Source organism: Oncorhynchus clarkii, chromosome 25 (assembly GCF_045791955.1).
Source record: "Oncorhynchus clarkii lewisi isolate Uvic-CL-2024 chromosome 25, UVic_Ocla_1.0, whole genome shotgun sequence".
NCBI lineage: Eukaryota > Metazoa > Chordata > Actinopteri > Salmoniformes > Salmonidae > Oncorhynchus > Oncorhynchus clarkii.
This window is the reverse complement of record NC_092171.1, coordinates 23252288-23268518: the sequence shown is the minus strand read 5'-3', so window position 1 is coordinate 23268518 and position 16231 is coordinate 23252288. Positions and strand designations below refer to the sequence as shown.

General features: G+C 42.2%; 2 protein-coding genes across 4 annotated transcripts; both read right to left on the bottom strand.

The window, feature by feature from the left end:
• Positions 1-919: 919 nt before the first annotated feature.
• LOC139383838 (hydroxyacid oxidase (glycolate oxidase) 1) lies at positions 920-3580 on the bottom strand. Its single transcript, XM_071128415.1, has 9 exons — positions 3299-3580; positions 2622-2773; positions 2436-2536; positions 2203-2357; positions 1910-2085; positions 1713-1804; positions 1479-1637; positions 1317-1386; positions 920-1199 (listed from the first exon to the last, which is right to left on the bottom strand). Exons 1-9 carry the CDS (start codon positions 3433-3435, stop codon positions 1132-1134), a joined length of 1110 nt encoding a protein of 369 aa, XP_070984516.1. The 5' UTR covers positions 3436-3580; the 3' UTR covers positions 920-1131.
• Positions 3581-3798: 218 nt separating this feature from the next.
• Positions 3799-11740, bottom strand: LOC139383790 (thioredoxin-related transmembrane protein 1-like). 3 transcript variants are annotated; one of them, XM_071128361.1, is made up of 8 exons: positions 11473-11740; positions 10838-10953; positions 10665-10710; positions 10438-10566; positions 6019-6064; positions 5793-5894; positions 5141-5204; positions 3799-5049 (listed from the first exon to the last, which is right to left on the bottom strand). In XM_071128361.1, exons 1-8 carry the CDS (start codon positions 11688-11690, stop codon positions 4934-4936), a joined length of 837 nt encoding a protein of 278 aa, XP_070984462.1. In that variant the 5' UTR covers positions 11691-11740; the 3' UTR covers positions 3799-4933. The 3 variants fall into 3 exon arrangements, with proteins under 3 accessions (XP_070984462.1, XP_070984460.1, XP_070984461.1); XM_071128359.1 differs by having other exon boundaries at positions 10438-10491; positions 11473-11716; XM_071128360.1 differs by lacking the exon at positions 5793-5894 and having other exon boundaries at positions 11473-11716.
• Between the last annotated feature and the right edge of the window lie 4491 nt (positions 11741-16231).

Below are 16231 nucleotides of genomic sequence, written 5' to 3'. Positions count from 1 at the left end.
ATTGTGTGTGTGCCAGTATGAAATGCAGGTGAACACAGCGATCCAGCTCTTCCTGGTAGCAGCATCGTTGGCCTCATCCGTCTTTCACTTCAAACAGTCCGCTCCTGCAGACCCTACGGTAATACACACACCATAGACAGTCTGTTTCTGCAGACTACACACTGGAAATCTTAATGGTACATTGTTTCTGTTGTGTGTTTTGGTAATACTGCTTCTGTGTGTGCAGATATATCACACAGGTAACGACGACTGTGTCAGGCTACAGCTACTGTCACTACGGCATGAAGACTCTTGTGGTGCTCAACAGCACTAAGTAATCATGGCAACTCAACAGCGCCAACTAAACTCTGCAACACCAAGTAACTGTTGCAACGTAACACGGACTCAAATTGAACACACCCATACTTGTGTAAAAACTCCCAAATGAACTCTTGTGAGCGTATGTATTTATTAACCCTGTATTGCCATGGGAACCATCCTGGTAGATTGACAGTTTTGTATCTGATGAATGTGATTAAATCATGAACCTGCTCTGATAACTTACACACATGGCGAGAGGCTAACTCCTTGTTTAGATTGCTAGTATGCTCTGTAAAGAGGATCAGGATTCTGCAAGAGTATGTGGTGGGAAATGTTAAGCGTGGGTGTAATGCGGAAACAGCTTTCCAAGGTTTTCAACATTGCAACCAATTCTACCAAAAAGGTTTACAGTGTCAAAGCTGTTAGTGACACCTGCTGGTCTACTGAAGTCACTTCAGCTGTTTTATCAGATTGACTTGATATTTTGCCATTAGTTCAGTCTCCTAGTTTGGTGACTTTGTCAATACAGCAGATTTAGTCAAACCCTAATCTTGTAAACCGAGACTTCAGTGAGATGAGATTTGGAAGTTCAAGGCTAGTAAAACCCTAACACCAGTAATATTGGAAAGAAACATGATTTAATGAGGCTTCAAATTACATCAGGTGGTGATAGTCATTTCGGACAGTCATGAGTATTTTACATCCAATTCGTAGTGCTTTGGAAACTATCAAAGCAGTGATAATTACTACAATTGACTAATTGATTAAATTAATTTAACCAGGTTTTACATGGCTGGTGCCTTCAAACCCAATTTGCGTGTATCAGCTTCTTCAGATTCTGGAGGTGAATTCAGGTCTTCTGACGAGGGATCTGTTAACCTCTGCCAGTGAACAACATCCTGCAGACAAAACACAAGGTTCAACCTTTACCTCTGAAGGAGAGGTTGAGAATTAGTAGATGAGGAAAGGCAATGTGAGGAGGAAATGGCCAGAGTAGGTTAATTATCCATGGTTACCTGCCAGGGCCATCGCCAGGTGTAGCTCATCTCTCATGAGCTCCAGAACATCACTGACACCCTGCTCCCCCTACAAACACACGTTTTGACATTTTAGTTATTTAGCAGTAGGTAAAACAACCACATATGGTCCTTTATCTGCACACACACACACAGTGGTACCTGGCAGGCGAGCCCCCAGAGTACAGGCCGTCCGAGGAAGACAGCGGTAGCCCCCAGAGCTAAGGCCTTCAGGACGTCTGTCCCCCTCCTCACCCCTCCATCAAGGTACACCTCACACCTCCCTGCTACTGCTGACACCACCTCAGACAGCACATCCAGCTACACACACAACATATGTCACAGATCAAGAAGTGAAATATTACTGAAGCGTTTGTGTGTGTTGGGCTCCCTCACCGTAGCTGGGACCCCGTCTAGCTGCCTTGCTCCGTGGTTAGACACCAGGATCCCATCTACACCGTGGATAAGTGCTTCTAGTGCATCTTCAGCTGGAGGGAAGAAGGGTAGATATAGATCCATAGATGTATAGACATGTTACTACTCTGCCATGAAACTTAAACCTGCCTTATTATGTGGGGTGTGTTGTGTGTCACCTCTCAGGACACCTTTGACGACCACAGGGAGGTGTGTGTTTTTCTTCAGCCAAGCAATGTGTTCCCAGCAGAGAGTAGGGTCGATAGCCTGAGCGACATAGACAGCCAGCCCACTGTCCTCACCGTAACCCTCAGCACTGGAGAACGCCAGCTCTGCCGAACCAAAGTTAGTCATCCTACACACACACACAAACACTAAAATAAGAGGTAAGCTTAAATAATATATTATTTGATGAAGCATGTGTGTGTGTCTGTGTATATGGTGTGGTGATGAGTGTGTTTTTGGTTCCTACTTCAGGTGAGGGGGAAGTTTAAAGCGGTTGCGCACGTCGTCTCGTCTCTTTCCAAGGTAGGGCGTATCCACGGTAACAAAGATGGCCTTATACCCCGCCTCTTCAGCCCGGCGCACCAATGACAGGGTGAGGTCGCGGTCCTTATAGATGTACAGCTGTACGGATTATATATAGGTCATAGATGTTCACCAGACCGGTGATGTAATCAAAACCTATATCTAGCAGTACTCCACCTGCATCCAGAGCAGGCCGTCGCCAGCTGATGACCTCACTTCCTCTATGGTAGAGGTGGCCCAGGAACTCAGCATCATCCCCGTCCCTGCCGCTCTGGTTGCTAGGAGATGGAGCTTTATTACACACATACAGTATACACAAGAGGCTGGAAGCAGCCGTGTGTGTGTGTGTGTGTGTATACATACCTCTGGCGGTGGCCGTCTCTCCGTCAGGGTGGGCCATCCTCTGCATTGCGGTTGCCCCGACACACACAGGCATGCTGATTCGCTGACCTAAAACACTAACACTCAGATCCACGCGGGACACATCCCTCAGTACCCTAGGGAACAAACGCCACCTATACACACAGAGAAGTGATCTGGTGTAAACAAGTGCTGTGTCAGCCGTTGAACAGGACTTTGAGTTGAAGTTAGGTGGTGAGTCAATTATTAAACTACTGTGGTGATTTCTAGGATATTGTCTGCCTAAAACAGCCACACAAAAAAACTGAACAGCACTGAAACACCCCAGAAACACTTCTAACTCACCTCACTAACATATTCTATGAGATGATGATGAACATAATCTGTGCAGATCCTAAGTAAACAGTGTGTGTGATGCAGTATTCTACACTAGTGTTGTATGAATCCTTGTTGTCTGGTTTTGATGTTACAATAGTTGTTACAGGACAGAACGTGCATGTTCATGTTACCTGGAGAAAACAGCAGTGTGTGTCTGTGTATGTGTAACCTAACGTCGCAGGCGTAAGAAGTTCCCACTTCCTTTTTTCAGGGGAAACGGAAGTTAGGCTGAAAATACTGTATCCCTGAAAATGGGATGTTAGTGTTTTCTGGAGACTCCGCATAGTGTATGTGCTAGTTACCTGGAGAAAGCAGCAGTGTTATCTGCCAAGGTCTCTTGCTGGTCAGCTCCAGAGCAGTAGTAGTCAAACACAGCTTTTGGTAGAACTCTCTTGGCCATAGACTCATAGTCAGCCACACACACTAACTTCTCAGACATGACTACACACACACACACACACACACACAAACAGACAAATGCACACTTTAACACACTTTGATCCACACACGCAATAACACATACAGGCTGACTAACTCTAACACGACCTGATCCACACACACATAGTCCTCTCTGACTGCTGTCACACACAGACACCCCCAAGTCTCTCCTCTCTGATCATCTGACCACCAGCAATCATTAACCCCAAGTTTACACAGCCCTGCTTCCCACTCAATCCCTCACTCACACACACACTCTAATTTAAGCAACCCTGACCCTTCACCTCACAACCCTTATATATGATAGCACTGTCCACACAGCACAGACAGGAGATGGGAACCATAACTAGACAGTAAAGAGGCCTTTGTATAAAAATGTTTATTTTGGTGATTAAATGATCCATTATCAAGGATGGAGGGGCCTCCTCACATGGCAACAACACTCAGTCATTATCATAGTCATCCATCAATAATAGAATCATACCTAGCTCAAACGGTATGTATGCATATGGCAGTCTTAACAATATAAAACTATTTCAAATCAAAGAAAATAAAGTTTATATTGTGATAATCATAGAAAATTGGACAACGTTATAAAAAACGGATGAAAACAATAGTGGACGAAAAATAGAAAAGTGAAACATTCCAGACCCCCCCCACACATGTAAAAACACACGACAAGCATTAGTCAAATCACTCTTTTTGTTCAGCATACATTTTTGTCTTCGTCGTCCTGTCCTGAAGGGAACATTTCCCTTGGAATCGGTTCAGGGAACAGAAAAAAACCGGAAAATAACTAAATTTTCCAAGGAACAGAATCAGAACCCCCCGAAGCATAGCTGTAACCTACTGACGTTACAAGCGTGATTCAGAAGATAGGGAAAGATATTTTTAATTAGAGAAGAATGGATTAACTTTTTCAAAGCTAGTTAGAATACTATAGTTATCACATTGTATTTATTAACTACAAAAAGGTAAGATGTATTTTTAATTCTGGTGCCGCTCTGCGCACACAAGCTCATTAGCTAGCTATAGCTAGTTCTGGTTCAATGTTAAGCCATCTCAGAAGTTCAAAGACATTCAAAGTTCCTCCAAAGAAGCCGCTCCGCCGTAGGTATAATTCTGTGGGCCTAATTCAGATAATGCATGTCACAACAAGATGCCCAGCGCTTTAAGCCAAGCTTCCTCCACCCACAAAATTTCAGCTGCATGTAAACAACTCACTGAGCTATAGCTTGTCTGCTCCATATCAAGCTGCTCTATCTGCACTGCATGATTGGTGAAGTCATTTAATGTTGAGCAAATTATTATTTATTTTTGTACAATTTCAGAGGTTTAAAAAGGAACAGAAAGGAACAATATAAACTGTTACTTTTATTTGGTTCGAACCGGTTCAGAACTTTATTTTGCTGGTCGGAAAACAGTGGAATGTAACAAAAAAAATAATGGTTCTGTTCAGAACGAAACAATTGGAAAATAATTTAGGTTCCAACCACTGGTTAGGAGGTACGTTCTGCCTGTCCTCTCCTCTGTCTCAGTGTCTCTGGCTCCTCCTTGTTAGACCCCTCATCTGCCTCCGACGCTTGCCTCTTCTCCGCCATACTCACACACACTCCTGCTCAAAACAAACACAAGCTGTAGAGCACTAATAACACACTGTCTTTGTGTGTGTGTATGTGCTTTGTTCTGTGGGATCATCCTCTCACCTGCTCTCTCCTCCTTCCGCTTCTGTCGGGAAGGACAGAGGCAATCTGCAACCAGGACCAGCACCTACACACACACACACACACACAGAGAATGAGATAGAGACGAGTTTAAAGCAGCTCTGTTGAGTGGAGGGGAGGGTTGAGACAGGATCAGAGAAGTTAGACAGGGTCAAACTAAAATAAATACAACTATAGTAAATAATCTAGTTTAGAATGAAGGTAGTTTAAATTAGTTAAGAGGTTAATGTCAGTGTAGGCAGGAGTTGAGTTGAGTTCCAAACTTTAAGTAGAATGCAGCTGGTTACACAAGAGCAGCTGAGTGCATCCCACACATCTGTCCTCCTGCTGCTTCTCCAGTCTCCTCTACCAAGTCCTGAAATAGCAGCCATCCTCCCACTCCCACTCTTACATAAGATCACATTTCACTGCAGAGAAACTCCTCGAAGTGTGTGTGTGTTTGTTTGTGTGTCTACATACTCTAACAGGCTGTAAGAGAGAGACGATTTGGCATCTTTCTCAGAACAATGACATTCTCAACATGTTCAGAACCCTTCAAAAGCATTTGTGTGACATAAAAATTGTGTTTTGTGTTTATTAACGGTTTAGTAGTAATACAATAATATAGTGAAATGATTATTAGTGTGTAACTCACCAGTCCCATCAGCAGCCCAGTGACAAGTGTTGCCATGGCAAAGGAGAGGTAGGAGCCCCACACCGGCATGCCCAAATCCCCCGTCAGATACCCATGAGTCCACTACACGCACACACGATTCTGAGTGAGTGTGGATCCTTTACACAATTTTCTCTCTCTGTGTGTGTGTGTGTGTGTGTGTGTGTGTGTGTGTGTGTGTGTGTGTGTGAGAGAGATTTGGTCTCACCCGGATCCACAGTGAAAGCCTGAAGAGTCCAGCCATGCAGCTCATCCTGGAGGGAGGAGATCCACAAAGTCAGAGGTAAGGTCAGAATATATTTACAGAAGACAAGACAAATTCCACGTTTATGTATAATATACAGTACCAATCAAAAGTTTAGACATCTATTCATTCCTGGATTTTTCTTTATATTTACTATTTTCTAGATTTGTAGAATAATAGTGAAGACATCAAAACTATGAAATAACACATATGGAATCATGTAGTAACCAAAAAAGTGTTAACAAATCAAAATATATTTTATATTTGAGATTCTTCAAAGTAGCCTCCTTTTGCCTTGATGAAAGCTTTGGACCCTCTTGGCATTATCTCAACCAGCTTCATGAGGTAGTCACCTGGAATGCATTTAAATTAACAGGTGTGCCTTGTTAAAAGTAAATTTGTGGAATTTCTTTCCTTCTTAATGCGTTTGAGCCAATCAGTTGTGTTTTGACAAGGTAGGGGTGGTATACAGAAGATAGCCCTATTTGGTAAAACACCAAGTCCATATTATGGCAAGAACAGCTCAACTAAGCAAAGAGAAACGACAGTCCATCATTACTTTAAGACATGAAGGTCAGTCAATCTGGAAAATGTTGAGAATTTTGAAAGTTTCTTCAAGTGCAGTCGCAAAAACCATTAAGCAGGATGATGAAACTGGCTCTCATGAGGACGGCCACAGGAAAGGAAGACCCAGAGTTACCTCTGCTGCAAAGGATATAAGTTCATTAGAGTTATCTGCACCTCAGAGTGCAGCCCAAATAAATGCTTCACAGAGTTCAAGTAACAGACGGTTGGGGAGTAAAGGATTACTTGTATTCAGTTGCACTACCAGCAAAAATATTCTAATCAGATTATAGACACTTATGAAAAACTAGATGATTACTTTTAAATTCAGAAAATATGTTTGTGAAAATAAACCTAAAGACACTTCTCTGTTATCTCAGTGACATTCAAATCAGCATGGAAAAAAGGCACAAGTTTAAGTTTGTTCCACCTGAGTGAGTCTGACCACAAGTCAGAGACCGCTGTGATGACACACCAAATGTGTTTGCTGGATTGAGGGAAAAGAGCAGGAAAGGCTTTTGTAGGCTACAGTCCAAGCTATATCTTCCAATGGTGCGACTGCTGTCGACATCCAAAGATTATCCAACTTGAATAAACGCTTGGAGGTAAAGATGACAGTAATGATGTAGTCTATGGCAATACGGATATCACTTATTATTGATATCTACATAGTGCATTGATGTGAATCACACTGCTGCTCTCTCATTTAGCTATTTGCAGTTGTTGTGGATGGCTGTTCACACATCTAAATGTGTATTTCAACCCAATAATGGTTGAATTCAAGAAGTTTAAGCTGCCTATTAATCATTGTTTTTGAAACCATTGGACAGCCAGTGAAAAAAAGCACTCTTGCAACAGCTGCATAGTGAAGATCCCAGCCTATGGAATAAAAGTGGGGCTTTTACTGCTCAATCTAACCTAATGGACACATGCTCAAACTTGCACACTTTTGATAGACTTAAAGGGGCAATCTGTATTTGCTACATCCATTTCTGGATTTATACTGTAAATTATATCCGTTGACTCTTGAAGAATACAGTTGAAGTCGGAAGTTTACATACACTTAGGTTGGAGTCATTAAAACTTGTTTTTCAACCACTTCACAAATTTCTTGTTAACAAACTATGGTTTGGTTAGGACATCTACTTTGTGCATGACAAGTAATTTTTCCAACAATTGTTTACAGACAGATTTCACTTTTAATTCACTGTATCACAATTCCAGTGGGTCAGAAGTTTACATACACTAAGTTGACTGTGCCTTTAAACAGCTTGAAAAATGCCAGAAAATTATGTTATGGCTTCAAACTCAGTGCCTCTTTGCTTGACATCATGGGGAAATCAAAAGAAATCAGCCAAAACCTCAGGAAAAAAAGTGTAGATCTCCACAAGTCTGGTTCATCCTTGGGAGCAATCTCCAAACGCCTGAAGGTACCACGTTCATCTGTACAAACAATAGTACGCAAGTATAAACACCATGGGACACGTTCTGTCTCCTAGAGCTGAACATACTATGGTGTGAAAAATGCAAATCAATCGCAGTACAACAGCAAAGGACCTTGTGAAGATGCTGGAGGAAACCGGTACAAAAGTATCTATATCCACAGTAAAATTAGTTCTATATCAACATAACCTGAAAGGCCGCTCAGCCAGGAAGAAACCACTGCTCCGAAACCGCCATTAAAAAAACAGACTACGGTTTGCAACTGCACATGGGGACAAAGATGGTACTTTTTGGAGAAATGTCCTCTGGTCTGATGAAACAAAAATAGAACTGTTTGGCCATAATTCCCATTGTTACATTTGGAGGAAAAAGGGGGAGGCTTGCAAGCCGAAGAACACCATCCCAACAGTGAAGCATGGGGGTGGCAGCATCATGTTGTGGGGGTGCTTTGCTGCAGGAGGGACTGGTGCACTTCACAAAATATATGGCATCATGAGGCAGGAAAATGATGTGGATATATTGAAGCAACATTTCAAGACATCAGTCAGGAAGTTAAAGCTTGGTCGCAAATGGGTCATCCAAATGGACAATGACCCCAAAGTTGTGGCAAAATGGCTTAAGGACAACAAAGTTAAAGTATTGGAGTGGCCATCACAAAGCCCTGACCTCAATCCCATAGAACATTTGTGGGCAGAACTGAAAAAGTGTGTGCGAGCAAGGAGGCCTACAAACCTGACTCAGTTACAACAGCTCTATCAGGAGGAATGGGCCAAAATTCACCCAACTTATTGTGGGAAGCTTGTGGAAGGCTATCTGAAACGTTTGCCCCAAGTTAAACAATTTAATGGCAATGCTATCAAATACTAATTGAGTGTATGTAAACTTCTGACCCACTGGGAATGTGATGAAAGAAATAAAAGCTGAAATAAATCATTCTCTCTAATATTATTCTGACATTTCACATTAAAATAAAGTGGTGATCCTAACTGTCCTAAGACAGGGAATTTTTACTACGATTAAATGTCAGGAATTGTGAAAAACTGAGTTTATAAGTATTTGGCTAAGGTGCATGTAAACGTCCGACTTCAACTGTATAACTTATAAATCCTTCATGAGCTTAGTACAACTGTCATACTCTATCAGAACCCCAAATATAAACTTGTTTTATCCCAGTGTAAACATTGTAAATGTAAACCAACCCTTAAAGTACATTTTAACATCCATATATGGCCAGCTAATTAAACTTTAACATTCATTTATCCTGCAATAGATGTCATTCAATTGGTAACATACATTTTTGTCTTCTAATGCCTCTTAAGGGGAAATACATCTAAAACTAACGGAATGTAATTAGATTACGTTACTGAGTTTGGATAATCCAAAAGTTATGGTACTGACTACAATTTTGGACCGGTAACTAGTAACTGTAACAGATTACATTTAGATAGTAACCTACCCAACCCTGGTAACAGACACATCTCAACATCAACTGTTCAGAGGAGACTGAGTGCATCAGGCCTTCATGGTCGAATTGCTGCAAATAAACCACTACTTAAGGATACCAATAATAAGAAGATACTTGCTTGGGCCAAGAAACACGAGGATTGGACATTAGACCGGTGGAAATCTCTCCTTTGGTCCGAGTCCAAATTTGAGATTTTTGGTTCCAACCGCCGTGCCTTTGTGAGACGCAGAGTAGGTGAACGGATGATCTCTGCATGTGTGGTTCCCACCGTGAAACATAGAGGTGTAATGGTGTGGGGGTGCTTTGCTGGTGACACGGTCTGTGATTTATTTAGAATTCAAGGCACACTTAACCAGCATGGCTACCACAGCATTCTGCAGCGATAATCTGGTTTGCGCTTAGTGGGAGTATCATATGTTTTTCAACAGGAAAATGACCCGAAGCACAACTCCCGGCTGTGTAAGGGCTATTTGACTAAGAAGGAGAGTGATGGAGTGCTGCATCAGATGACCTGAATCACCCGACTTCAACCCAATTGAGATTGTTGAGTCGGACCGCAGAGTGAAGGAAAAGCAGTCAACAAGCACTCAGCATATGTGGGAACTCCTTCAAGACTGTTGGAAAAGCATTCCTCATGAAGCTGGTTGAGAGAATGCCAATAGTGTTCAAAGTTGTCATCAAGACAAAGGGTGGCTACTTTGAATAATCTCAAATATAAATATATGTTGATTTGTTTAACACTTTTTTGGTTACTACACGATTTAATGTGTTATTTCATAGTTTTGATGTCTTCACTATTATTCTACAATGTAGAAAATATTAAAACAAATAAATTAAATAAAAAGTTAACCCTGGAATGAGTAGGTGTGTTCAAACTTTCGACTGGTATTGTATATGGTGTGTATATTTACAGAGGAGAAGTAGGAGACTTCCATGAAGGCAGTGGTTCCACCTCCTCCCACCTCCTGTTAGAGACATATGTATGGAACTCCTCAGCCTCACGGACAGACACATACCTCCTCACGCTACCCTCCTTTACACTGTAGAATACACACACAGATAAATACTGTATACAAAGTTAGAAAGGTTAAAGGTCATGGATCAAAGGACAGGGTCAAAGGTTAACTGAGATACTAACTGGAAAATGGTTGGCAGTGTGGTAACCAAAAATCGTCCACTGAGACCTGAAAGAAAAGAAACACACGAGAGAAAGGAGAGATGGGCGGTTAGAAGGAGCCTCGCCACAGCGAGGAGAAGACAATATTGAGGACAGTAAGAGCCAACAGTATCAACTTCATAATATTTCCATACCAGGCTGTTCAGTGACGTCCACTTCTCCTACTGAAACCCCCATGGCTGCTGCCAGGCTGGAGAATCTCTCCCACTGCTCCTTCAGCTGGGCACATGCCGGGCACCAGGGAGCAACACTATACACACACACATTTATCTATGGACATTATGGAGATTCTATAGGTGGGTGGTGTTCAGGGCACAAGTCAGGTGTTCTAAAAACCAAATCTGAATCAATCATAGACGTCTATGATTCACTATTTGGACAGCAAAGTATAGTTCAGTACAGTAGAGCAAAGGTTCCCAAATGTTTTCACTCAGGCCCCCCTTCCAGCATTTCGTTCAGAACTGAAAATTAACCTGGTTTCAACATCCAGAAAATACTTATTTTCAACGTCAGGAAAATACGTTGGCATGATCTATATACGTTGAAGAGCATAGTTTCACATTCAATGTTCCATCAACTTCAACATGAAACATCTGAATTATTGGAATAGAATACACTCATTCTGGACCTAGACCAAAAGTTTTACTCTAAAATCTTATTCGGCACTTAATAGCTTCAATTATATATCTCCTCCTTCCCCCCTCCCGTTTTCTTCTTCCGCCAAACATGCATACATCAGATCATCAGTACGACTTCGTACTGTACTCACAACTTTATCATCCACTCGCCGTCCATAGTGACCGTCCAGTTAGCATCTGTTATTGTCAGGACGCCTGTCTCTGTTTCTGCTACAGCAGAACTTGCGATGGAGCTGACTAATATTATTGAGAGGAGTGGTTGGAAAAGATGACTACATGATAATTTACATGAAGGTGAATTAGTTTGACATAACAGTTTACAGGAACGTTTTGTTTTCAGCTGCGCCATGTTGCTGTTCCGAAACGAAAACTGCCTAGAACGCTAAACACGGAAGTAACAGAAACAGGGATTTTTTTTTAAGGTCGACCGGCTCATCTAACCTGAAGTGTGTGCGTGTGTCATTGTTTGTGTGTGTTTGTGCGTGCGTGTGTTTTTTAAGGTGGTCTGCTATACCACAGACAGATGGATCTAAAAGTAGTGAAAAGGGATTTATTGGTGTCTCTATTCTGAAAGGGAAAAGGTAATGACCACACACATGGGAAATTGTGAAATTAAACGTAGGTGTCCCTCTGTTGGTTAATGGGAATCTGAATGAGAAGGCCTTAATACAAATGAGTGTCCCTATAACCTTGTCCCTAATGGTTTGTAACTTTATAATGTCTATGAGCAAACAGTTACAGTGTCTGCCTGTCCCCAAACAAAAAATAATGTTTACATTTGGGAAGTGCTAGTTGTTTTTAAATATATTTTTGAAAGATATGTATAAAATACACTGATCTGAACAGTATGTAATGTATAGCAATGGGCATGTAAATGATGATAGAACACATATCAAAACAATGTGAACATGACAGAGGGGGGGATATGCTTGAGTTTTTTATTCGCAGTCACCAAATCATTTTTTCAATTCTGAAATGTTTTTTTTTTTTTAAATTGAACATTTAAAACACACAATATACTTGCAGTGAAGCCGCTCAACAACTACACCACATTAGTCATCTAACAGACTCCCATCCAGAGCGACACACCGAAGCAACCAGGGTCAACGCCCTGCTCAAGGGCATGTCAACAGATCTCCCACAAGGTCAAAAACGGGGACACGAACCAGCAATCCATCAGCCACCGACCCAAGCTCCCAAATGCCAGGCCACCAGCCTCCCAAACGCCAGACCACCAGACCCCCCCCCACAGTTCCCCCCCGAGAAAAATGTATAAATAAAATAATTCCATTCCCCACCCCCAAGACCCACCCGCCCCCCATGGACCAACAACCAACAAAATTAACAAAAGAGAAAAAAGTGTACAAACACCTGCATGACATCCGCCTAAGGCAATGTTCTGAAATATTCTTATTTTTTTGTCTTTTAAAATGCTGAAAAATCCATTTATGGACGTGGGAAAATCCACTCTGGACAAATGGCCTGTGGGACAAAAAGAAAATGATTTATATCATTGCTACTTTAGCCATGTGTTATACTAAGTAAAAGAACAGCTAATAAAATGTATATACTTGGAAGGATTGTACAGAAACATACCTCAGTAGGGTAGAGTGCCAACACGATCAAATGGCACAGCCATTGGTGCCATGAGGTCTGAGTGTGTGGGAGGGAGCTGGCCAGGGAGTGGCCTAGGCATCTGAGTTGGAGCTGTTGTGATGGTCAAATCAGGGTGCATTTTGTAGAGCATCTGCCCAATATACTTGCTGTTATTGAAAGAAGACTATCCAGGTGAAAGCTATGATCCCTTATTGATGTCACTTGTTAAATCCACTTCAATCAGTGTAGATGAAGGGGAGAAGACAGGTTAAAGGATTTTTAAGCCTTGAGATAATTGAGACATGGATTGCGTATGTGTGCCATTCAGAGGGTGAATGTGCCTTTTCCCTTTCAGATTTAAGTGCCTTTGATCAGGTATGGTAGTAGGTGCTAGATGCACCAGTTTATGTAAAGAACTACAATGCTGCTGGATTTGTCATGCTCAACAGTTTCCTGTGTGTATCAAGAATGGTCCACCACTTAAAGGACATCCAGCCAACTTGACACAAAAGTGGGAAGCTTTGGAGTCAACATGGGCCAGCATCCCTGTGGAATGCTTTCGACACCTTGTAGAGTCCATGCCCTGATGAATTGAGGCTGTTCTGGGAGCAAAAGGGGGGTGGGTACAACTCAATATTAGGAAGGTCTTCCTAATGTTTGCTACACTCAGTGTATAACCATATCATAAAAATAACAATCAAAGTCTAGGAAGAAGTGTAGTTCAGTTGATAAAGATGAGTCTTAAGGCCTGCTTTAAAAGCCCCAACAGTCTGAACAGCCCTGAGATTATCAGGAAGGGTGTTCCAAAGGTGTGGGTTGTGGGAGGAAAAGGCACGGTCCTACATTGTTCGGCGTCGGGTCCTGAGTTCATGAAACAGTTTGGCATGCCTTGACCATATGCGTGGAGGTTCATAGGGGGAGAGTAGATCTGACAGTTGGTAGGTCTGATACCATTTAGGGCTTTGAGGAACAGGTAGCCAATGAAGGTCAGCAAGGAAGTGGGTGATGTGGGCAGATGTTTGTGTTTGTGTCAGAATCCTTGCAGCACTGTAATTTATTAATTTAATTTGTAAGTAGGCCCCTAAGTACTGCATTCCCATAATCGTATTTATATCATACATATAGTATATTAGTAAGATTCTCACAGTTAAAATACAAAGGTCATCCTGTCAAGTTCTGACCTTTATTTCCTTTGTTTTGTCTTTATTTAGTATGGTCAGGGCGTGAGTTGGGGTGGGCAGTCTATGTTTGTTTTTCTATGTTTGGTTTCTGTTTCGGCCCAGTATGGTTCTCAATCAGAAGCAGGTGTCGTTAGTTGTCTCTGATTGAGAATCATACTTAGGTAGCCTGGGTTTCACTGTTTGGTTCCGTGTGATTGTTTGTCGCCACACGGTACTGTGTCGGTATCGTTCATGGTCACATTTATTGTTTTGTATTTTATAGTGTTCAGTTTGTTTATTAAAGTAATCATCATGAACACTTACCACGCTGCATCTTGGTCCGATCCTTACTCCTCTTCACACATCCACTACTTTAAACTGACATTAATTAAAGTGAATACATTAGCCTTGCCCTCAGTTTTGAACGCAGACAACCCGAGGAAGAACATAACAGCAACGTAAATGAAGCTACAGAGAAAAAGATGAACCCACTAAAGTTTCTCTATAGAATGAATAAATAACATGTTCCTTACCAATTTGTCTTTGTCATCAGGTAGATGCATCGTTTTCTTTTTCCACCAAAGACCCAGCTGAGCCAGCCAACACTTTTTGGTGTCTTATGGACAGCAGGAGTCTCAGGCCCAGCCACTGGGCCGGCTGCCAGTTTGGCTCTGAGGGGCAATCTTTCTGCCTGTTTGTGTGTCCTCACATCTCCTCTACAGTCTATCACTGCATCCACATTGTAACAACACTTCTTTATTTAGCACTGCCTGAGAGAAGAGGGTACGCATAGACCTATGGTTTCTGTATACATATACACAAACACACACACACATTCCCTCACATTCCTTCGCTCTTTTGGACACATAACTGTATCCTCATACACTACATGGTCAAAAGTGTGTGGACACACCTTCAAATTAGTGGATTCGGCTGGTTCAACCATACCTGTTGCTGACAGGTGTATAAAATTAAGCACACAGCTATGTAATCTCCATAGACAAACATTGGCAGTAGAATGGCTTGTACTGAAGAGCTCAGTGACTTTCAACGTGGCACCGTCATAGGATGCCCCCTATCCAAGTCAGTTCGTCAAATTTCTGCCCTGCTAGAGCTGCCCCGGTCAACTGGTTAGTGTTGCTATAGTGAAGTGGAAACGTCTAGCAGCAACAATGGCTCAGCTGCGAAGTGGTAGGCCACACAAGCTCACAGAATGGGACCGTCGAGTGCTGAAGCGCTTAACGTGTAAAAATTGTCTGTCCTCGCTTGCAACACTCACTACCGAGTTCCAAACTGCCCCTGGAAGCAACGTCAGCACAATAACTGTTTCTCGGAAGCTTCATGAAATGGATTTCCATGGCTGAGCAGCCGCACAATCCTAAGATCACCATGCGCAATGCCAAGCGTTGGCTAGAGTGGTGTAAAACTCAAGACCATTGGACTCTGGAACAGTGTTTTCTGGAATGAGGAATCATGCTTCCACATCTAGCAATCCGACAGATGAACCTGGGTTTGGTGGATGCAAGGAGAACGCTACCTGCCCGAATGTATAGTGCCAACTGTAAAGTTTGGTGGAGGAGGAATAATGGTCTGGGGCTGTTTTTCATGGTTTGGGCTTGGCCCCTTAGTTCCAGTGAAGGGAAATCTTAATGCTACATTATACAATGACATTTTGCTTCCAATTTTGTGGCAACAATTTGGGGAAGGTCCTTTCCTGTTTCAGCATGACAATGACCCTGTGCAGAAAGCGAAGTCCATAGCAGCAAAGGGGGGACCAGCAAAAGGGTGTACAATGAAATGTTCGACAAGCCATGTAGTGTATCACCTGCTTCTTGCTCCCCATCCCCCAACACATACACACCATATCAACCACACACACACATTCCATATCAAACACACACATACACACCATATCAACTACATACACACCATATCAAGTACATACACACCATATCAACCACACACATACACACCATATCAACTACATACACACCATATCAAGCACACACATACACACCATATCAACTACATACACACCATATCAACCACACACATACACACCATATCAACTACATACACACCATATCAACTACATACACACCATATCAACCACACACATACACACCATATCAAC